The 23,551-nt window shown below is 47.1% G+C and overlaps 1 protein-coding gene across 2 annotated transcripts; it reads right to left on the bottom strand.

The window, feature by feature from the left end:
* Window positions 1–4,446: 4,446 nt before the first annotated feature.
* Window positions 4,447–17,684, bottom strand: LOC140421432 (uncharacterized). Of its 2 annotated transcripts, none has more exons than XM_072506137.1 (2): window positions 17,530–17,684; window positions 4,447–8,980 (listed from the first exon to the last, which is right to left on the bottom strand). In XM_072506137.1, exon 2 carries the CDS (start codon window positions 8,294–8,296, stop codon window positions 7,394–7,396), a length of 903 nt encoding a protein of 300 aa, XP_072362238.1. In that variant the 5' UTR covers window positions 8,297–8,980; window positions 17,530–17,684; the 3' UTR covers window positions 4,447–7,393. The 2 variants fall into 2 exon arrangements, with proteins under 2 accessions (XP_072362238.1, XP_072362237.1); XM_072506136.1 differs by having other exon boundaries at window positions 17,471–17,537.
* Window positions 17,685–23,551: the final 5,867 nt, after the last annotated feature.

Here is a 23,551-nt window from a genome sequence, read left to right as displayed (position 1 = left end):
TTTTGATGGTAGATCAGGGCAGTGCAGTTGACGTTGTCGACATGGACTTTAGCAAGGCCTTTGACAAGGTACAGCATGGTAGTTTTTTGCACAAGGTTAAATCTCACGGAATCCAGGGTGAGGTTGCCAATTGGATACAAAATTGGCTTGGCGACAGAAGACACAGGGTGGTTGTAGAGGGTTTTTTTCAAACTGGAGGCCTGGGACCAGCGGTGTGCCTCAGTGATCGGTGCTGGGTCCACTGTTATTTGTTGTTTATATTAATGATTTGGGTGAGAATGTAGGAGGCATGGTTAGTAAGTTGGCAGATGATACCAAGATTTGTAGCATAGTGGACAGTGAAGGTTATCTAGGATTGCAACGGGATCTTGATCATTTGTGCCAGTGGGCCAATGAATGGCAGATGGAGTTTAATTTAGATAAATGTCAGGTGATACATTTTGGTTGATCGAATCGGGGCAGGACCTACTCAGTTAATGGTCGGGAGTTGGGGAGAGTTATACAACAATGAGATCTCCAAGTACAGGTTCATAGCTCCTTGAAAGTGGAGTCACGGGTGGACAGGGTGGTGAAGATGGCATTCGGCATATTTGGTTTCATTGAACATAAGAACATAAGAACTAGGAGCAGGAGTAGGCCATCTGGCCCCTCGAGCCTGCTCCACCATTCAATGAGATCATGGCTGATCTTTTGTGGACTCAGCTCCACTTTCCGGCCCGAACACCATAACCCATAATCCCTTTATTCTTCAAAAAACTATCTATCTTTACCTTAAAAACATTCAATGATGGAACCTCTACTGCTTCACTGGGCAAGGAATTCCATAGATTCACAGACCCTAGCCCATTCACAACCCTTTGGGTGAAGAAGTTCCTCCTAAACTCAGTCCTAAATCTACTTCCCCTTATTTTGAGGCTATGCCCCCTAGTTCTGCTTTCACCCGCCAGTGGAAACAACCTGCCCGCATCTATCCTATCTATTCCCTTCATAATCTTATATGTTTCTATAAGATCCCCCCTCATCCTTCTAAATTCCAATGAGTACAGTCCCAGTCTACTCAACCTCTCCTCATAATCCAACCCCTTCAGCTCTGGGATTAACCTAGTGAATTTCCTCTGCACACCCTCCAGTGCCAGTACGTCCTTTCTCAAGTAAGGAGACCAAAACTGAACACAATACTCCAGGTGTGGCCTCACTAACACCTTATACAATTGCAGCATAACCTCCCTAGTCTTAAACTCCATCCCTCTAGCAATGAAGGACAAAATTCCATTTGCCTTCTTAATCACCTGTTGCACCTGTAAACCAACTTTTTGCGACTCATGCACGAGCACACCCAGGTCTCGCTGCACAGCAGCATGTTTTAATGTTTTATCATTTAAATAATAATTCCTTTTGCTGTTATTCCTACCAAAATGGATAATCTCACATTTGTCAACATTGTATTCCATCTGCCAGACCGTAGCCGATTCACTTAGCCTATCCAAATCCCTCTGCAGACTTCCAGTATCCTCTGCACTTTTTGCTTTACCACTTCTCTTAGTGTCGTCTGCAAACTTGGACACATTGCCCTTGGTCCCAACTCCAAATCATCTATGTAAATTGTGAACAGTTGTGGGCCCAACACTGATCCCTGACGGACACCACTAGCTACTGATTGCCAACCAGAGAAACACCTATTAATCCCCACTCTTTGGTTTCTATTAATTAACCAATCCTCTATCCATGCTACTACTTTCCCCTTAATGCAATGCATCTTTATCTTATGCAGTAACCTTTTGTGTGGCACCTTGTCAAAGGCTTTCTGGAAATCCAGATATACCACATCCATTGGCTCCCCGTTATCTACTGCACTGTTAATATCCTCAAAAAATTCCACTAAATTAGTTAGGCACGACCTGCCCTTTATGAACCCATGCTGCGTCTGCCCAATGGGTCAATTTCCATCCGGGTGCCTCGCTATTTCTTCCTTGATGATAGATTCCAGCATCTTCCCTACTACCGAAGTTAAGCTCACTGGTCTATAATTACCCGCTTTCTGCCTACCTCCTTTTTAAAAAAATATATTTTATTGAAGTTTTTCAAACAAAGATTTTCCGTTTTTACAACTTAATAAAAGAATATACATTAAACGTTATTTAAATAATATATTAAACTAACAACAGATGGAAAAAAAATAAACAAAAAGCAAATATCAACAATTAACTAAGAAAAAACAAAAACACGGAATAATACTACTACCACCCCCCCCCCCCCCCCCCCGACGTTGCTGCTGCTGTCTTTTCTGTTTTTCCATTATCGTTCCGCGAGATAGTCAAGGAACGGTTGCCACCGCCTGGTGAACCCCTGAGCCGATCCTCGTAACGCATATTTTATTCGTTCCAGTCTTATGAACCCTGCCATGTCGTTTATCCAGGCCTCCACGCCCAGGGGCTTCGCTTCTTTCCACATAAGTAGAATCCTTCGCCGGGATACTAGGGACGCAAAGGCCAAGACGCCAAGACGTCGGCCTCTCTCGCCTCCTGCACTCCCGGTTCTTCTGCAACCCCAAATATAGCCAACCCCCAGCTTGGTTTGACCCGGACCCCCACCACCTTTGAGCTCACTCTTGCCACACCTTCCCAGAACTCATGCAGTGCCGGACACGACCAGAACATGTGAGTGTGGTTCGCCGAGCTTCCCGAGCACCTCCCACACCTGTCCTCCACCCCAAAAAACCTGCTCAGTCTTGCTCCCGTCATATGCGCTCTGTGTAGAACCTTAAATTGAATCAGGCTAAGCCTGGCACACGAGGACGAGGAATTTAGCCTACTTAGGGCATCTGCCCACAGCCCCTCCTCAATCTCTTCCCCCAGCTCCTCTTCCCATTTTCCCTTCAGCTCCTCTACCATCGCCTCCCACTCGTCTCTCATCTCCCTGTATATTTCAGACACTTTACATTCTCCAACCCATGCCCCCGAAATCACTCTATCCTGGACCCCTTGCGTCGGGAGCCGTGGAAATTCCCTTATCTGTTGCCTCATAAACGCCCTCACTTGCATGTATCGGAAAGCATTCCCTGGTGGCAAGTTATATTTGTCTTCCAATGCTCACAAACTCGCAAACGTCCCGTCCACAAACAGTTCCTTCAGCTTCCTAATTCCTGCTCGCTGCCAACATTGAAATCCCCCACCTATCCTCCCCGGGACGAACCTATGGTTATTCCTTATCGGGGACCACACTGAGGCACCCGTCGCTTCCCTATGTCGTCTCCACTGCCCCCAGATCTTCAAGGTCGCCACCACCACTGGGTTTGTGGTGTACCTTTTCGGGGAGAACGGTAGCGGCGCCATCACCAGCGCTTTTAGGCTCGTTCCCTTACAGTACGCCATCTCCAGCCTACCTCCTTTTTTAAACAGTGATGTCACATTTGCTCATTTCCAATCTGCCGGGACCACCCCAGAGTCTAGTGAATTTTGGTAAATTATCACTAGTGCATTTGCAATTTCCCTAGCCATCTCTTTTAGCACTCTGGGATGCATTCCATCAGGTCCAGGAGACTTGTCTACCTTTAGCCCCATTAGCTTGCCCATCATTACCTCCTTGGTGATAACAATCCTCTCAAGGTCCTCACCTGTCATAGCCTTATTTCCATCAGTCACCGGCATGTTATTTGTGTCTTCCACTGTGAAGACCGACCCAAAAAACCTGTTCAGTTCCTCAGCCATTTCCTCATCTCCCATTATTAAATCTCCCTTCTCATCCTCTAAAGGACCAATATTTACCTTAGCCACTCTTTTTTGTTTTATCTATTTGTAGAAACTTTTACTGTCTGTTTTTATATTCTGAGCAAGTTTACTCTCATAATCTATCTTACTCTTCTTTATAGCTTTTTTAGTAGCTTTCTGTTGCCCCCTAAAGATTTCCCAGTCTTCTAGTCTCCCACTGATCTTTGCTGGAACATTGAATACAGGAGTTGGGCCGTCTTGCTGAAGTTGTATAAGACATTAGTAAGGCCACAAATGGAGTACTGTGTACAGTTCTGGTCAACCTTTTTTCGAGAGGATATTATTAAACTAGAAATAGTGCAGAAAATATTTATTCGGATGCTACCGGGACTTGATGGTTTTAGTTATAAGGAGAAGCTGGGACTTTTTCCCTGGAGTGCAGGAGGCTCAGAAGTGATCTTATATAAGTCTATACGTTTACGGTAAGAGGGGAGATACAAAAGGGCTCAAAGGGGCAATTGTTTCACACAGAGGGTGGCGTGTATCTGGAACGAGTTGCCAGTGGCAGTAGTAGAGACGGGTATAATGTTGTCTTTTAAAAAGCATTTAGACAGTTATATGGGAAAGCTGGGTATAGAAGGATATGGGCCAAATGCGGGCAATTGGGACTAGCTCAGTGGTAAAAACTGGGCGGCATGGACAAGTTGGGCCGAAGGGCCTGTTTTCATGCTGTAAACCGCTCTGACTCTATACAACTGCAGCAAAACATCCCTACATTTATATTAGATTTCCTTTGCAATAAACAATAATATTCCATTGACCTTCCTGTACTTGCTGTACCTGCAGACTAACTTGGGATTGGGCACCCCCGATGCCTCTGTAACTCAGAGTTCTGCATCTCTCTCCATTTAAATAATATTGTTTTATTTAATACTTCCTGACAAAGTGGACAATTCACATTTTCCCAAATTATGCTCAAAAATCTGTCAGGTTTTTGCCCACTCACTTAACCTATTTGTAGTCCTTTGCAGACTCCTTAAACCCACTTCACAAATTACTTTCCTACCTGTTGTTGAGGCTTCAGAAAATTTAGCCGCCAGACATTCAATCCCATCATCCAACACATTCATACAGATTGTAAATGGGTGAGAGCCCAGCACTGATCCTGGTGACATTCCACTTGTCACATCTTACCCACCCAGAAATGACCCATTTATACCTACTGGCTGCTTCCTGTCAGTTAACCAATCCTCTATCCATGCTGATATGTTGACTCCACACCATGAGCTCTTATTTTCTGCACTAACCTTTGATGTGACACCTTGGGAAATACCTTCTGGAAATCCAGATAAAGCACATCTACAGGTTCCCCTTTATTGACATCCCTTGTTACTTCCTCAGTGAACCTTGACAAATTAGTCAGTCACGATTGATTCCCTGAACCCATTTTCAAACACTGTGTCAAAAGAAAATTCAAATCTCCTCTACCCCTCTGGCTCCTTTGCCAATTACCTTAGAGGGACTCACTTTCTGTTAAAGAGCCTGTTAAACCCTCTCACCCACTTTCCCGAAAGTGAACAAATTTAATCAGGAAAAGTCCAACAAATTCAAATATTTTCCTGTTAAAAGTTTATTGACGAAACAGAACATCGTTAAAAACACTAACAGAAAATTACTTGAGGATCAAAGACAACCTGAGTAACAGGATGTTCACAATGTTCTGGTCCCAAATGGTTTCCCTTCGGCTCCTCTGTACCTTGTTCCCATGACTCCCCGCTTTGGACACAGGGGCACTGAACCCTGGGGGTCACATCACCATCAGCCCCGGTCACCCTCACCCCTGATTGGTTGGAGGTACAGTTCCCAGTCAGTCCCCCAGCAGCTTCCTGTCTCTATTAGCGACGCCCATGGCAGTTTCCCAACTGGGGAACAAGCCCTGTTATTCTCAGCTAAATTCAGCCCTCAGCTCCATCACCTGGCTGTCATTGACACGAGCAATAGAGACAGAAAGGTGCCCGAGGGTCAAATAGGAAGACAAAACTTGTGGATTAGGACCCCCATAAAGGTCAGCAACTTCTTGGAAAAAATCAAATTCCCAGTCCACAAATTAAAGGATCACATGACGGGACTTCAAGTTTCCTGGCTTTTAATGCAACAAACAAACTAGAAGCTACTTTAACTCAGAAACCTACACAGTAAACTATAAACAAGAACTTTGCCTTTTTGCACAATCTAAATTCACACTCCACGATTTTAGTAACTCTGTCCTGGAAGTCAAAACTTAATTGTCTCAGGACCTGTCCAAAGTGATGATTCATTCCCGAGGATTTACTTCAGTTCTTCAACCAAGACACTGAGAAACAAAGGGAGAATAGAATAGAATGTGAATTGGCAAAATATGTAAAAATGGACTGTAAAAGTTTCTGTGGCTACGTAATAAGGAAACGTTTGGCTCAGACAAAGGTTTGTCCATTCCAGATAGAGTCAGGAGAATTTAGAATGAGGAATAGAGATCTCTACAGCCTCCTCTTTCAACACTCTGGGATGTAGATCATCAGCTTTTGGGGATTTATTCACTTTCAGTCCCATTAATTTCTCCAGTACTACTTTTTCACCAATACTAATCTCTGCCAGTCCCTTGGTTCTCTGGTGTGTTGGGGACAATTTCTGTATCTTCCTCTGTGAAGACAGACACACATTGTTTAGTTTCTCTGCCATTTCCTTACTCCCCATTCTAAACTCTCCTGTCTCTGCCTGGAATGGACCCACATTGGTCTTTGCTAATCTTTTCCTTTCCACATTCCTGTGGAAGTTTTTCCAGTCGGTTTTTATGTTTCTCACCAGTTTGCTCTCATCAGTTTCTTGGTCCTCCTTTGCTGAATTCTAATGGAGCTCATGGGATCTTTAACTTTTCTTGTTCGCTATGGTTGCATCACGTTTCCGGTTGGATTTTTGTTCCTTAAAAGAATCTATATTTGTTGTATATATGCAAATTAAAAGTCACAAAAATCCCAGAGGATCATAGGGTGCTCTCCCCTTTGACAGAGAGGGAGCTGACTGGAGGTGATTTAACCCGAGGGTCAGCACACCTCAGACGAGGGGCCTGGTTGAGAAGGTGGGGCCTTCATGAATAAACTCAGCCTGTACGGGAGTTGAATCCTCACTGTTGGCCTTGCTCTGCATCACAAAGAGTCGTCCAACCAACTGAGCAAACTGACCCCTGATAAATATGTAATAATTCCTTAAATATTAGGTATTCCCTGTACCAATCAGTTTCCCAGACCACCTCCGACAACATACCTCTCACACCCTGATAGTTTTCTTCTGTGAGGAACGCCCAGATAAATTAAACAAAAGAATCATGTAACCACCAGGGCCCATCTCCATGGCAACGTGGCATGCTTTGGGGGTTCCAAACAGAAATAGCAACTAAATATCTTCACACTTCCCAACATCCTTTCACTCTGTGATTCTTGTGCAATTTGAAGCCAGGTATTACCTACAAAGCTCAAAGGGCATCAGCCCACTGGAGGCAAAGTGATGAGACTGGTCAGTCCAGCAGAAAGAAACCCTCCAACCATCCCCATTGACTACCTGTCAGAATGAACAAAACGTAGTCCTGGATGTAGAGCAGAAACAGTAACAGCAGAATCCAACCACTGTACTCAATTGTGAAATTCTTGGCATCACAGCAGGTGCGATGAAGTATGCAATCCCATCGCACATTGAGAAGTGAAGGACCTCTCCCCAGCGTGAACTCGCTGGTGTGTCCGCAAGTGAGATAACCGAGTGAGTCCCTTCCCACACTGAGGGCAGGTGAATGGCTTCTCTCCAGTGTGAACTCGCTGGTGTGAATGCAGGTTGGATAACTGAGTAAATCCCTTCCCACACTGAGAGCAGGTGAACGGTCTCTCCCCAGTGTGAACTCTCTGGTGTTTCTGCAGGGTGGATAACTGAGTGAATCCCTTCCCACACTGAGAGCAGGTGAATGGCCTCTCCCCAGTGTGAATTCGCTGGTGTGACTGCAAGCCGGATGACTGAGTGAATCCCTTCCCACACTGAGAGCAGGTGAATGGCCTCTCCCCAGTGTGAAATTGCTGATGGATCCGCAGGGTGGATGAATCAATGAATCCCTTCCCGCACTGGGAGCAGGTGAATGGCCTCTCCCCAGTGTGAATTCGCTGGTGTCTCTGCAGGGCGGATAACTCAGTAAATCCTTTCCCACACTGAGAGCAGATGAATGGCCTCTCTCCAGTGTGAACTCGCTGGTGAGTGCGCAGGTGGGATAAGTGAGTGAATCTTTGCCCACACTGAGAACAGGTGAATGGCCTCTCCCCAGTGTGAACTCGCTGGTGTGCCTGAAGGTTAGATAATTGACTGAATCCCTTCCCACACTGAGAGCAGGTGAACGGCCTCTCCCCAGTGTGAACTCGCTGATGTTTCCGCAGGGTGGATGAATCAATGAATCCCTTCCCACACTGAGAGCAGGAGAATGGCCTCTCCTCAGTGTGACTGCGTCGATGAATCTCCAGCTGAGATGGGGCTTGGAATCCCTTCCCACAGTCCCCACATTTCCACGGATTCCCCATGATTTGGGTTGCCTCGTGTCTCTCCAGGTTGGATGATCAATTGAAACCTCTTCCACAGACACAACACGTGTATGGTCTCTCCCTGCTGTGAATGTTATGTTTATTCAGGCTGTGTAACTGGTTTCCTCAGACAGTTCACTGGAACTGTCTGCACGTTCTCCCCGTGTCTGCGTGGGTTTGCTCCGGGTGCTCCGTTTCCTCCCACAGTCCAAAGATGTGCGGGTTAGGTGGATTGGCCATGCTAAATTGCCCTTAGTGTTGAAAAAGGTTGGATGGGGTTATTCGGTTACGGTGATAGGATGAAGGTGTGGGCTTAGGCAGGGTGATCTTTCCAAGGGATGGTGCAGACTTGATGGGCCAAACGGTCTCCTTCTGCACTGAAAATTCTGGGAGTCTATGAACTCTCTCTCTCGGGTGTGTTGTGTGGGTCTCGGTGCTTTTCCAGTCACACTGATGTTTCCACAGTCAGTTCACTGGAACTCTCTCACTTGGATGTGTGTTGTGTGGGTCTCGGTGCTTTTCCAGTCACACTGATGTTTGAAATCTTTAGCTGACAGTTCGGGCAAACATTTCTCCTTCTAGATTCAAAGGCCGATGATATTCAGGTTCCAGGGAATCGAGTGACTGTCAGATCGAGACGTAATGTTTGAGATTTCTGTCTGTAATTCCTCCTCATGGAATATCCTGTAAAAACAATTTACAAAATTCATCACTGACAGTACAGGACAGAAACGTAGAACAACAATTCTCATTTCTATGGAACATGTTTTCCTCTCTTATTCCCCGAAAGCTGTAAATCTCCCTCCTATACACTCTCCCTCCATCCTCACTCTGCTGTATCCAATGACCCTCCTAATTCTCCTGATTGTGCTAATTCAGGCTGATTGACAGATTGTAGAAGCCAGGTATTTCGAATACAACTAGTATAGGTAAAAGATAGCTGTTTAAGCATAAATATTAGGCCCCAGTTTTAAATACCCATTTATACAGCATAATTCACTTTTACGGAAGTCCGTTGTTCTGGCAAATGCATAAAATTCCACTATAGGTTATAACAGCACAGTTGCAAGACAATTTGACACTGCTTGTGCTAATTGTCAAGGACAAGGACTGAATTCCATGGCAACGAGGTGGCAGGAGTCCAATGCAGTTTGTAAGAGCATTGAATCATATATATTTCACTCAATCTTTCTCGATATGAAGTCTCAATTGTTACATTAGCCAAGCCAGTTTACAACCAGTCTATTACTGGTAAAGATTAGCAGAATATCACATTCCATAACATGTAGACATGAAACAATTAAAAAGCTGATGTTGCACATTGAAGATGGACGGCTTGCCATCAAATCAAATGTGTTTGAGTCTAACCTAAACCAATTAGGATTATATTGGGGTGTGATTAGATGACTTAAGACAGATATGAAAGTGTATAACTGAAAAGTTTCCCCCCGCCATTTTTGGGTGTTGTCTTTTGGGTGTTGTCTGTCCTTAATTTCTGTCTTTGATTCTGTCAGTGTGTCTTTCTGTAGTGTCTTTGTGTTGTGTTGTCTTTCTGTTAGTTTAGTCAGTTTTGTCCTTAATAGTCTTTCTGTCTGTTAATGTGAGATGTCTTTTGGGGGGTTCTGTCAGTCTGTTAGTCTACTTTTGAGTTTGAGTTTAGCTGAAGATTAGCTCTCTCTCTCTTTTCATGTTTCATTGCCAGACTTTGACCGTTTAAAAGTTACTTTCGAGCTGTCTGCCTAAGCAAAAGAGATAATGCCTGTAATTCTCTGAAAGCTTCGAATTGTCTATGAATTGCCTTTTAAATGACTTTCAAATTGTAATCAAGCGACTACAAATAAAACAATTCTTTTTGGCACCTGAGAAGTTTGACTGAAGTTTCTGCTGAGTCCCAGTATTCGCAAAGTGCTACTGGTAACCGAATAGCAGAGATAATATAAATTCCTTCAACTTTACACAGTCGAATAATACAAGGAATCGAACAACTTGGCATAGTCCAAAAATATTACAAATCTTACAACTTGTCGTATTGCGCCAGGACTTTGATTCATCAACTAAACTTCCCCCAAACTTGGCGTAGTTCGACAGGTTAAGATCCCATCAATTACAGATTCCTACACAGATCCAAGCTCAGCTCACAGCTTCCTATCCAGGAGATCACAACAAATATGAGCTGCAATCGGCCATTCGGACCATCGAGCCTGAACCATTCAATGGGATCATTGGCTGACCAAGTTCAGCACTGTTTTCCCACACTATCCCCCATATCACAGTGGTTAGCACTGTAGCTTCACAGCTCCAGGGTTGCAGGTTTGATTCCCGGCTTGGGTCACTGTCTGTGCAGAGTCTGCATGTTCTCTCTGTGTCTGCGTGGGTTTCCTCCGGGTGCTCCGGTTTGCTCCCATGGTCCAAAGATGTGCCGGTTAGGTGGATTGGCCATGCTAAATTGCCCTTAGTGTGAAAAAGGTTAGATGGGGTTATTGGGTTACGGGGATAGGTGGAGGTGTGGGCTTAAGTAGGGTGCTCTTTCCAAGGGCGGTGCAGAATCAATGGGCCAAATGGCCTCCTTCTGCACTGTAAATCCTCTGGGGTACAGAATTCCAAAGCTTCACCACATCCTCGAGTAAAGAAATCCCTCCTCATCTCAGCGTTCTCTCCATTTACCTGCCAGTTCCACATAACCCTCATCAATCAGAAGTCTGTGTTGTGGGGGGGGATGTCGGGTTTATGATATGGGTGCGGGAGTAGCTGTTTTTCCGCAGGTTCTGGCACCACTCACCTATAATCTGTCACTTACCTGATTGCCTGGCACTCATCTACCTAATCCTTGAATTAATATTGTGATCAAGTCCCTGGAAGACGCCAGGGTTCAGTTTGGTAGGATTATGCCAAAAAGAGTCAAGAAATGCGTCGATAAAACAGCGCAGGTGGATTCAGCGGAAAAGGAGCCGCCTTTTCAACATGGCAGCCTGACCCTCAGGAGGTCTCTCGACCCCGCTCTCTGGGAGGCGGTGAAAATGATGACTGCCGACATTATCCGTGTTATTGACCAGAGGCGGAGTGTGCTGACTCAATATCTGTGTCCTCATGAGGACCAGCTACAAAACGCCATGAAAGGCTCGATGATCCGGAGGAGAGAATCCTGAATGTTCAGCAAGATGCCTCCTCGACGGAGACAAGGGGCGCGATTCTCCACTCCCACGCCGGTTGGGAGAATCGCCTGGGCCGCCAAAATTCCTCCCAAGCAGCAGGAATGGCCCGGTCGAGTTTCGCGGGCCGCAGGCCGGAGAATCGCTGGAGGCACCCAAAATGGCGATTCTCCGGCACCCCCGCTATTCTGAGGCCCGGATGGGCCGGGCGGCCAGGCCAAAACGGCGGGTTCCCCCCGGCGCCGTCCACACCTGGTCGCTGCAGTCGTGGGCTGTGTGTGAACGCTGGGGGGGTCGGCCTGCGGGGGGGGCGAGGGGGGATCCTGCACCGGGGCGTACCTCAGATGTGGGGTGGCCCGCGATCGGTGCCCACCGATCTTCGGGCCATCCTCTCTGAAGGAGGACCTCCTTCCTTCTGCGGCCCCGCAAGATCCGTCCGCCATCTTCTTGAGGGGCGGACTTAGAGAGGACGGCAACCACGCATGCGCGGGTTGGCGCTGACCAACCCGTGCATGCGCGGATGATGTCCGTTATGCGGCGCCGGCCGCGTCATCTATGCAGCGCCGCTTTTATGTGGGCGACAAGGCCTGGCGCGGGTAGATGACGCGGCCCCGATACTGGCCCATTGTCAGGGCCTGAATCGGTCGGGACCGGGGCCGTTCCGCACCGTCGTGAACTTCGACGGTGTTCACAACGGCGCAGCCACTTCGCCGTGGGGGTGGAGAATCCCGCCTAAGAATTCAATCCTTTGAAAACCAGCCGAGTGGCTGGCGGAGGTCCTGGAGGATTTGGAGAACTGAGGGTCACAGAAAGAACATCCGAGTCATTGGTCTGTCAGATGGTCATCATAGAATTTACAGTGCAGAAAGAGGCCACTCGGCCCATCGGGTCTGTGCCTTGGAAACAGCACCCCAGCCAAGCCCATACCTCCACCCCATCCCCGGAACCCAGTAACCTCACCTAACCTTTTATTTGGACACTAAGGGCAATTTATCCTGGCTAATCCACCTAACCTGCACATCTTTGGACTGTGGGAGGAAACTGGAGAGCCCGGAGTAAACCCACGCAGACAGGAGAGAACGTGCAGACTCTGCACAGATAGTGACCCAAGTTGAAAGAAGGTCCTGGAGACGGGTACGGTGAGGTGGCACCTGGCCCCAGGAGGGAGTGAGGATTCAAGACTTTTCGGCAGCAACACCGAAGCTTCGAGACTTCGATGAAGTTCAAAGGCAGCTCAAGGCTGTGGGGAGTGAATTACGTCAGGCTTTATCCTGCTCCCGAAAAATTGTATCCAACAACTCCGTCAAGTCTTTCAATAATCCAACTATTGCCTTGGCCTTCATTAAATCCATGAAGGGCAAGGATCTGGAGGAATGGTTTGCAGCTTGGACATCCACTGCACCGAACCTCTTTCCATTTAGAAAGTACTCTTTTCTATTCTTTTTTGGTCCAAAATGTATAACCTCACACTTGTTTACTTTGAATTCCATTTGCCACAAATTTGCCTATTCACCGAGTCTGTCAATATCTTCTTACAATTTTATGCCATTATCTAGTCTGTCTGCGATGCCACCGAACTTTGTATCATCAGCAACAGTGAAGAGGCCCTTCGGCCCATTGAGTCTGAATGGCCACCGACACGTGAAAAGGACCTGACCTACCTATCTATTCCCATTTGCCGGCACTTCGCCCATAGCCTTGAATGTTATGACGTGCCAAGTGTTTAAAGGATGTGCGGCAACCCACTTCTACCACCCTCCCAGGCAGTGGGTTCCAAACCATCACCACCCTCTGGGTAACAAGGCTTCTCCTCAAAACCCCCCTAAACCTTCTCCCCTCATCTTGAACTTGTGTCCCTCGTGACTGATCTTAACTGAGGGGAACAGCTGCTCCCTATCCACCCTGTCCAAGCCCCTAATAATCTTGTACACCTCAATCAGCAGCCCCCCCCCCAACCCACCACAACCCCCCAACCCCCCCACCACAACACCCCAACCCCCCCCACCACAACCCCCCCACACACACACATGCAACGGCCCCCTTCTCGGCTCCAATGAAAACAATCCAAGCCTAAGGATAACCCAGAAAATTAAAAGAAAAATGCAGGATAATCCAGAAAATTACAAGCCGGTGAACTTTACATTAGTGGTAGGGAAATTATTGGAGAGGATTCTTCGAGACAGGATTTGCTGCCATTTCGAAGCAAGTGGACGTATTAGTGATAGGCAGCACGGTTTTGTGAAGAGGAGGTAGTGTCTCATTAACTTGATAAGAGTTTTTTGAGGGAGTGACGAAGATGATTGATGAAGGTAGTAAGCCCCTTGGCAGACTGGTACAGAAGGTGAAGTCACACAGGATCAGAGCTGAACTGGTAAGATAGATACAGGATTGGCTCGGTCATAGAAGACTGAGGGTAGCAGTGGAAGGCTGTGACTAGTGGTGTTTCGTGGGGATCACTGCTGTGACCTGTGCTGTTTGTAGGATATATGAGTGATTTGGAGGAAAATGTAACTGGTTTGATTGCTAAGTTTGCAGACAACACAAAGGTTAGTGGAATTGCGGACAGTGGTGTGGACCGTCAGAGGATGCTGCAAGATAGAAATCGGTCGGAGACTTGGGCAGAGAGATGGCAGATGGAGTTTAATCCAGCCAAATGTGAGGTAACGCATTCTGGAAGGTCTAATACAGTAGGGAAAGATACAGCAAATGGCAGAACCATTAAGAGGATGGCATCGCAAGTGGAGAAGGTAGTCAAGAAGGCATACGGCATGCTTGCCTTCATCGGCCGGGGCATTGAGTTTAAAAATTGAAAAGTCATGTTGCAGCTTTACAGAACCTTAGTTCGGCCACACTTGGAATATAGTGTTCAATTCTGGTCGCCACACAACCAGAAAGATGTGGAGACTTTGGAGAGGAAACAGAAAAGATTTACCAGGATGTTGCCTGGTATGGAGGGCATTAGCTATGAGGAGAGGTTGGAGAAACTTAGTTTGATCTCACTGGAACGACGGAGGTTGAGGGGTGACCTGACAGAAGTCGACAAAATTATGAAGGGCATGGACAGAGAGGATGGTCAGAAACATTTTTCCAGGGTGGAAGAGTCAATTACTGGGGCACACAGGTTTAAGGTGAGAGGGGCAAAGTTTAGAGATGTACGAGGGAAATTCTTTTACACAGAGGGTAGTGCGTGCCTGGAACTCACTGCCAGAGGTGGTGGTGGAAGCAGGTATAACAGTGGCATTTAAGGGACGCCTTGACAAATAGATGAATAGGATGGGGGACCCCAGAAGAGTAGAAGGTTTTAGATTAGACGGGCAGCATGATCAGTGCAGGTTTGAGAAGGCCGAAGGGCCTGTTCCTGTGCTGTAACTTTCTTTGTTCTTTGTTTGTTCTATCCAACCTCTCTTCATAAATGTTCCATCCCGTGCAACATTCTGGTGAATCTCCTCTGCACCCTCTCCAATCATATCCTTCCTATAATTGTCCCATTGGGCAGACGCAGCATGGGTTCATAAAGGGCAGGTCGTGCCTAACTAATTTAGCGTAGTTTTTTTGACTATATTACCAGTGCAGTAGATAACGGGGAGCCAATGGATGTGGTACATCTGGATTTCCAGAAAGCCTTTGACAAGGTGCCACACAAAAGTTTGCTGCATAAGATAAAGATGCATTGCATTATAGGGAAAGTAGTAGCATGGATAGAGGATTGGTTAATTAATAGAAAGCAAAGAGTGGGGATTAATGGGTGTTTCTCGGTTGGCAAATAGTAGCTAGTGGTGTCCTTCAGGGATCAGTGTTGGGCCCACAATTGTTCACAATTTACATAGATGATTTGGAGTTGGGGACCAAGGGCAATGTGTCCAAGTTTGCAGACGACACTAATATACGTGGTAAAGCAAAAAGTGCAGAGGATACTGGAAATCTGTATAGTGATTTGGATAGGCTAAGTGAATGGGTTGGGGTCTGGCAGATGGAATACAATGTTGACAAATGTGAGGTTATCCATTTTGGTAGGAATAACAGCAAAAGGGATTATTATTTAAATGATAAAATATTAAAACATGCTGCTGTGCAGCGAGACCTGGGTGTGCTAGTGCATGAGTCGCAAAGAGTTGGTTTACAGGTGCAACAGGTGATTAAGAAGGCAAATGGAATTTTGTCCTTCATTGCTAGAGGGATGGAGTTTAAGACTAGGGAGGTTATGCTGCAATTTTATAAGGTGTTAGTGAGGCCACACTTGGAGTATTGTGTTAAGTTTTGGTCTCCTTACTTGAGAAAGGACGTATTGGCAGTGGAGGGTGTGCAGAGGAGATTCACTAGGTTAATCCCAGAGCTGAAGGGGTTGGATTACGAGGAGAGGTTGAGTAGACTGGGACTGTACTCGTTGGAATTTAGAAGGATGAGGGGGGATCTTATAGAAACATAAAAGATTGTGAAGGGAATAGATAGGATAGATGCGGGCAGGTTGTTTCCACTGGCGGGTGAAAGCAGAACTAGGGGGCATAGCCTCAAAATAAGGGGAAGTAGATTTAGGACTGAGTTTAGGAGGAACTTCTTCACCAAAAGGGTTGTGAGTCTATGGAATTCCTTGTCCAGTGAAGCAGTAGAGGTTCCTTCATTAAATGTGTTTAAGATAAAGATAGATAGTTTTTTGAAGAATAAAGGGATTAAGGGTTATGGAGTTCGGGCCGAAAAGTGGAGCTGAGTCCACAAAAGATCAGCCCATGATCTCATTGAATGGGGAAGCAGGTTCGAGGGGCCAGATGGCCTACTCCTGCTTCTAGTTCTTATAATGTGGCAACCAGAAATGCGAACAGTAATGTCCCATATGTCTTTTTCACCACCCTATTAACCTGCCCTTCCATGTTCAGAGATCTCTGGACAAACACGCCAAGGTCCCTTTGTTGCTCAGAACTTCCCAGTGTCATGCTGTTCATTGAATACTTCCTGGTCACATTACCCCTTCCAAAGTGTGTCAGTTCACTTTTTCTGCCCATTTGACCATTCCGTCTATATCTTTCTGTAACCCAAGACACTCAACCTCACTGTTAACCATCTGACCAATCTTTGAGTTATCCGCAAGTCTTCCATGTGGGATCTTGTCAAAAGTTTTATTGAAATCCATGTAAACTACATCAACTGCACAACCCCATCTACACACCTGGTCACATGCTCAAAAAATACAATCAAATTTGTTAGGCATGACCTCCCTCTGACAAAGTCATGCTGACTATTCCTGATCAAACCTCTCCAAGTGGAAATAGAGTCCATCAGAACTTTCTCCAATAGTTTCCCTACCACTGATGTAAGACTCACTGGACTGCAGTTCCCTGGCTTATCTCTACAACCTTTCTTAAATAATAGGACCACATTAGCTGTTCTCAAGTCACCTGGCAACTCCCCTCGTGGCCAGAAATTAAAAGTTTGAGTCAGAGCCCCTGAAATCTCCTCCCTTGCCTACCACAGCATCCTGGGACACAATTCATGCAGACCTACTAATCTAATAATCTTATGGGCGGCACAGTAGTATCGTGGTTAGCACTGCTGCTTCACAGCGCCGGGGACCTGGGTTTGATTCCTGGCTTGGGTCATTGTCTGTGCGGAGTCTGCACATTCTGCCCGTGTCTGCGTCGGTTTCCTTCCACAAGTACCGAAAGACAAGCTTCTTAGGTGAATTGGACATTCTGAATTATTCCTCAGTGCATCCGAACTGGTGTCGGAATGTGGCAACTCAGGGATTTTGATAGTAACTTCATTGCAGTATTGATGTAAGCCTTCTTGTGACAATAATAAAGATTATTGTGAATGGGCCGAAGGGGCCCTTTCCGTGCTGTAAAATTCTACGACTTTAAAGATAGAGGTAGAGGGAGGGAGGGAATGAATTTATAGAGAACGTGCCAAAGCCCCAACATTCACCAGCTCTGAGGACACACCTTAGCTCCCTTTCCAATCTGAAAGCAGCCTGAGCTGGATTTACATTCCCCTTAATTGATCATTGCTGGGTGATAATCCTGTACTTCCTCACCTCACACCACTGTGACAGCACCTTCACTACACAGACTGCAGCAACTGACCAAACATCACCTTCCCAGTTATTCCTGAAGGCACCGCCTTCCCAACCTGGCCCTTTGCCTGAGGTGCGGTGATCCTCAGGTCACATCACCGCCGGTCAGCTCTCTCCCGGGACCAGGCCCTGGTTCACAGCCGCCATCTTGGGGAAGCAGAGCGCATGCGCTGGCGTATTGGTGATGCAACAGCGAGTGGGCGGGGCCTGAAAGTTTCTGTTCCCAGCCGGGTCCTAGTGCCCGGTGACCTGTTAAAAGGCAACCGTTTTTTTAAATGTTTCACCCACTCCCAGGCTGAAGCTGATGTTTGTGGCCTGGAGGTGCCTATAGATCACGTAGACATTCAGTGTGAGAGGCTGCAGCCTCTATCTAGCTACCTGAAGGGGGTTACACAGCGTTTGATTACATTTAGTGGTCCTTTCCAGTTCATTATCAGGATGTTTATGTGATATTTTCTTACCCTCAGTGTGATATTTCTTTATTTAAAATACATTTCAGCAGCAGGCTGACTGGTGATTTTTAAAGAAATAAAGTTTATTTATTATCACACTATTTCCCTGGATGTTTGAACATCTCAGCTCCTCATCTCTTTCACACTCACTGACACATACACAGAAATTAGGTACAGATCAAGTTGAAGCTGTAATGGTGAAAATGGAATGTAGACTGCAATCTTTATATCGCTGCAGGTCTGTTGTCTTCTTGTTGAACTAATCCTTTAGTTGGAGTGAAGCATTTTTAGAAACAAATAATTCTCACGAGTCTCTGAAGCTTTCTGTAGATGAATCGGCAGGAGGTTGGTTCTCAGGTGGACTTGGAAACTGGAATATGTTCAGTACTGTGGCTGCACTGGAAAACATTCAGCTCTGCTGGTTCAGCTGGTTCCTGGTGCTTCAGATGCTTCTCACACACACATTTGCTTTGTTCAGGGTTTATTATACTGCATCCCTGACAATTTACTGCAGGGTTAAAACTCAGACCCAGAACACCCCGATACAATAGCAGTTTACGATGCTCACTCACGCTTATCTCTGCCCCAATTCGAGCTCATTCTCCTGTGTTCAATAGGACACTTGGAGACCAACAGTCCAGAGATTTCATATTCCTCAAATGCTGGTTCATCCTGACACAACGAGACATTTAAACTTCACATGTGGCTGCAAAGTTTCCTTATTTAGGTCCGTGTTTAACTAAATATTGGTCACAGAATCGAATGTTGCCCACAGTTTAATGTCCACAATAACATGTTAAGTTGCAGCCATCTTGGCAGAGTTTGTGGATCTTACAGTCTATAATATCTAGTATCCTTGTGCCGAACGTGACATCTTGAATCTACTCTTGGGTCTGATTAAAACAGTGCATTGTCGCTGGGTGGGATGGACGGCACGGTAGCACAGTGTATAGCACTGTTGCTTCACAGCTCCAGGGTCCCAGTTTCGATTCCCAGCTTGGGTCACTGTCTGTGTGGATTCTGCACGTTCTCCCCGTGTCTGCGTCGGTTTTCCTCCGGGTGCTCCGGTTTCCTCCCACAAGTCCCGAAACGTGCGGTTAGGTAATATGGACTTTCTGAATTCTCCCTCTGTGTACCCAAACAGGCACCAGAATGTGGCAACTAGGGGTTTTTCACAGTAACTGGCACTGTTTTTTTTTTTTACATATTTGTTTTTATTCTCCTCCTTTTTCACATTTTCTCCCAAATTTACACCCACCAACAATAAACAATAATCTAACAAATATGTAAATCCCCATACCAATAACAACGATCCCATCCTCCCACTAAACCATGTTCACACAAACAAATGACAAAAAGGAATTAGGGATCACCCATAGACGCCACTAACACACAGCCCCCTCCCCCCAACCCGCCCCAACTAATGTTCGATGTTATTCAGTTCTTGAAAGTGCATAATGAATAATGCCCATGAATTGTAGAACCCCTCCATCCTTCCCCTCAGTTCAAACTTAACCTTCTCAAGAGTCAAGAATTCCAACAGGTCCCCCCCACCACGCCAAGGCACAGGGTGGAATGGTTGCTCTCCAACCTATCAGGATCCGCCTTTGGGCGATCAACAAGGCGAAGGCTACAACATCTGCCTCCGCACCCGTTTGCAACCCTGGCTGGTCCGTCATCCCGAATATGGCCTCCCGGGGACCCGGGTCCAGTTTCACGTGCACCATGTTAGAAATTATCCTTAAAACCTCCTTCCAGTAATCCTCTCGCTTTGGACAGGGCCAAAACATATGAATGTGATCCCCCCCACACCTCCTCCACAACGTTCCCACACATCCTCTACTCCTTCAAAGAATCGGATCATACTCGCCCTCGTGAGGTGTGCTCTGTATACCACCTTCAGCTGCATCAGCCCCAACCTCGTGCACGAGGTGGAGGCATTCACTCTCCGGAGCATCTCACACCAGAACCCTCCTCCATATCCTCTCCCAACTCTTCCTCCCACTTTGCTTTGATCCCTTCCAGTGGTGCCTTCTCCTCTTCCAAAATAGCTCCTTACATCGCTGACACTACCTCCTCCAGTAATGTGGAGGCCGGCTCCACCGGGAAGCTCTGTATCTCCTTTCTGGCAAAATCTCGAACCTGCATGTATTTAAACATTTCCCCCTGCTCCAGCCCATACTTCGCTTCCAGCTCCTTCAATCCTGCAAACCGACCCCTAAGAAACAAATCTTTTAGTGACTTAATCCCCTTCTCCTCCCATTTCTGAAAATTTCCATCCCACTTCGCTGGTTCAAATCTGTGGTTCCCCCGAATCGGCATTTCCCTTGACCCTGCCCCCAACCCGAAGTGTTGGCAAAACTGCCTCCAGATTTACAATGAAGCTATTATTACCAGACTCCCTGAGTATTTCCCCGGGGCCATCGGGAGCGGCACTGTTGCTAGTGCTTTCAATCCTGACCCCCTGCACAAACGCTCCTCCATTCTGACACACTGGGAATCAACCCCTCAGACCCAGCTCCGCACCTCCTCCACATTCGCTGCCCAGTAATAATACATCAGGTTCGGAAGACGCAAACCCCCTGCCTGCCTTCCCCTCTGTAGCAGCATCTTTCTAACTCTGGCCACCTTCCCTCCATTATAAATGAAGTAATCCTTCCCTCAATCTCTCTGAAAAAAGCCTTTGGTAGGAAAATCAGCAGGCATTGGAAAATAAACAGAAATCGCTGCAATACGTTCATTTTAACCGGCTGTACCCGACCCGCCAGTGACAGAGACCATCCCACCTTGCCAGATCAGCTTTCACTCTCTCCACCAAACTAGAAATGTTGTACTTGCGGAGCCCCCCTCCCCCCCCACTCCCGGGCAACCTGCACCCCCAGGTATCTAAAGTGAGTCCCTGCCCTACGGAATGGCAGCCCCGACACACCGGCCCCCACCCACCGCCAAGACACCACAAAATACTCACTCTTGTCTAGATTTAGTTTATACCACGAGAAAGACCCAAACCCCCGAAGCAGCTCCAATATTCTCCCTATCGACACACTCGGTTCCGACACGTGTAACAGCAAGTCATCGGCATATAAGGACACCCTATGCTCTATTCACCCCACCCCCGCACTATTCCTTTCCATACCCCCAAACCTCTTAATGTGATGTCCAACGGCTCAATCGCAAGTGCAAACAGCAGGGGGGACATAGTACATCCCTGCCTAGTCCCACGGTGGAGAGAAAAGTATCTCGAGCTGATGTTGTTTGTGCGGACACTCGCCCCGGCTCCTTATACAGTAGCTTTACCCAGTCCACAAATTTTGGTCCAATCCCAAATCGGTGCAGAACTGCCATCAAGTCCCCCCATTCTACTTGGTCAAACGCTTTCTCAGCGTCCAATGCCACAACCACCTCTGTTTCCTTCCCCTCTGCCGGCGCCATAACGACGTTCAATACACTTCTAACATTTGAAAAGAGCTGCTTCCCTATCACGAGCCCCGTCTGATCTTCACATATCACCTTCGGGAGGCACTCCCCCAGCCTACCGGCCAGTACCTTCGCCAATACTTTTGCGTCCACATTCAGAAGCGATACGAGCCTATACGACCCACACTCCATCGGATTATCTTTTTTTAGCAACAGTGAAATCGATGCCAGCCCCAAAGTTTGTGGCAACACCCCCTTCCCTGTCGCCTCTTCAAACATCCCCACCATCAGGGGTACCAGCCTATCCTTAAATTTTTTATAATATTCCATCGGAAACCCATCCGGCCCTGCCACCTTCCCCGATTGCATCCTCCCAATCGCATCCTTTATCTCCTGCTCCACTATCGCTCCCTCTCATGTAGTCCTGTTCCCCTCCCCTAACCTCGGGTACTCCAACCCATCTAGAAATTCCTGCATCTCACGGTCTCCCCCAGGTGGCTCTGACCTGGACAACCCCTCATAAAATTCCTCAAAAACCTTGTTAATCAGTTGCAGAGCTACCACCAACTTCCCCGCCCTATCCCTCATTTGAACTATTTCCCTTGCCGCTGCTTCCCCCCGGAGCTGACCTGCTAACATATGTTCGTAAACTGCATCCCTTGCTCGTCTCAGCTGGTGCACCACCTTCCTGGTAGATAGTCGGTCAAAGCTCGCCTGTAGTTCCTTCCTCTTTTCCAGCTTTGCTTAGTCCCCATCTTCTGCATAACTCCTATCTACCTCCAACATCTCATCAGTTGAAACTTACATATTCCTTAATTACCTTTTCAATTTTGTCACAGAACACTTCGTTCCCCAAAAGTCCCACATCTAATTTCCACCCCGGTCTCTGCGCTGCCCCCTTCTCCAGTACCATATCCATCCAATGTGGAGCGTGATCTGATACTGCAATTGTCGAGTATTCCGACCCCTTAACCCCAGCCAGCAAAGCCTTTCCCACCACGAAAAAGTCGATCTGCGAGACCTTATGGACTGCTGAGAAAAACGAGTACTCCCATTCCCTTGGATGCAGAAACCTCCAAGAGTCCACCCCTCCCATTTCCACCATTAGCCCAGCCAGCGCCTTTGCCCCCCCTGATGGGACAAGCAAGCGCGGCCGTGACCTGTCCAACCTAGGCTCCTGCACCAAGTTCCAGTCCCCCCCACCAACAGTTTGTGTGTGTCCAAGTCGGAGATGGCCCCAAGCACCTTCTTTGCGAATCCCACATCGTCCCAATTGGGGCCATATACACTGAACAGCGCAACAAACCTCCTCTCCAGTGTCCCTGTCACAATCACATATCTACCTACCCCACTGATCTGCCACCACCTTCTCCATCTGGAAGCGTACCCTTTTGCTGACCAGCACCGCTACCCCTCGAGCCCTTCCGTCAAATCCAGAGTGAAACACCTGACTAACCCAGCCCTTTTTAAGTCTCACCTGATCCTTCACCCTCAAGTGAGTCTTCTGCAGCATTGCTACATCTTTTACATTGCTTTCAAACTTTTAAGATGCGCAAGCACCCTTGACCTCTTGACCGGACCTTCTAACCCCCTCACATTCCATATGACTATCCCAACTGGGGGTTTCTCACCCCGCCCCACCCTTCTTATCCGCCATCATCATACCACCGGGCCCTGCCCCATGAGCCTGACCCGCCCCTATCCATTAACATCAAACCCCTCCCCCCCCCACAAATCCCCCCCAACATTTCCTCTCGAAAAAACATCTCCCAGCATCAATCTCTCCCCCCCCCTCCCCCCGCCCCCCCCTCGCTTGCCTCGTAGGCCCATTGAAACCTGCTAACCAGGCTCCAATGTCCGCAGCCCTCCTCGCACCTCACCTCCGTTCACTAGCTGACTTTAATTAGCTAGCGCGAGTGGCTCCCCCGCCAAGAAATACCGGCCCCTCCTACCCAGTCCCAGAGAAAGAAAAAGCAAGAACAACAATCCAACCCATACAATTCACTAAACTAAGATATAACCGTCGCAACACAGAATGCCAATCAACCCAACCAATAACCTGAACTCTGGAACAATGTGAAGAGAATTAAATTACAATACACGTCAGTAAAAAGAAAGTTATAGCATTGATACATTTTCCAGCTCCCCAATCACAGCCCAGTCCCTCTTCCAG

Source organism: Scyliorhinus torazame, chromosome 5, assembly GCF_047496885.1.
Source record: "Scyliorhinus torazame isolate Kashiwa2021f chromosome 5, sScyTor2.1, whole genome shotgun sequence".
In the NCBI taxonomy this organism is placed as follows: Eukaryota; Metazoa; Chordata; class Chondrichthyes; order Carcharhiniformes; family Scyliorhinidae; genus Scyliorhinus; species Scyliorhinus torazame.
This window is presented reverse-complemented; position numbering and strand designations above follow the sequence as displayed.

What these genes read in the sequence shown, in the direction of transcription:
- LOC140421432 (XM_072506137.1), bottom strand. Translation starts at nt 8,296, where the DNA reads ATGGGGAATCCGTGGAAATGTGGGGACTGTGGGAAGGGATTCCAAGCC.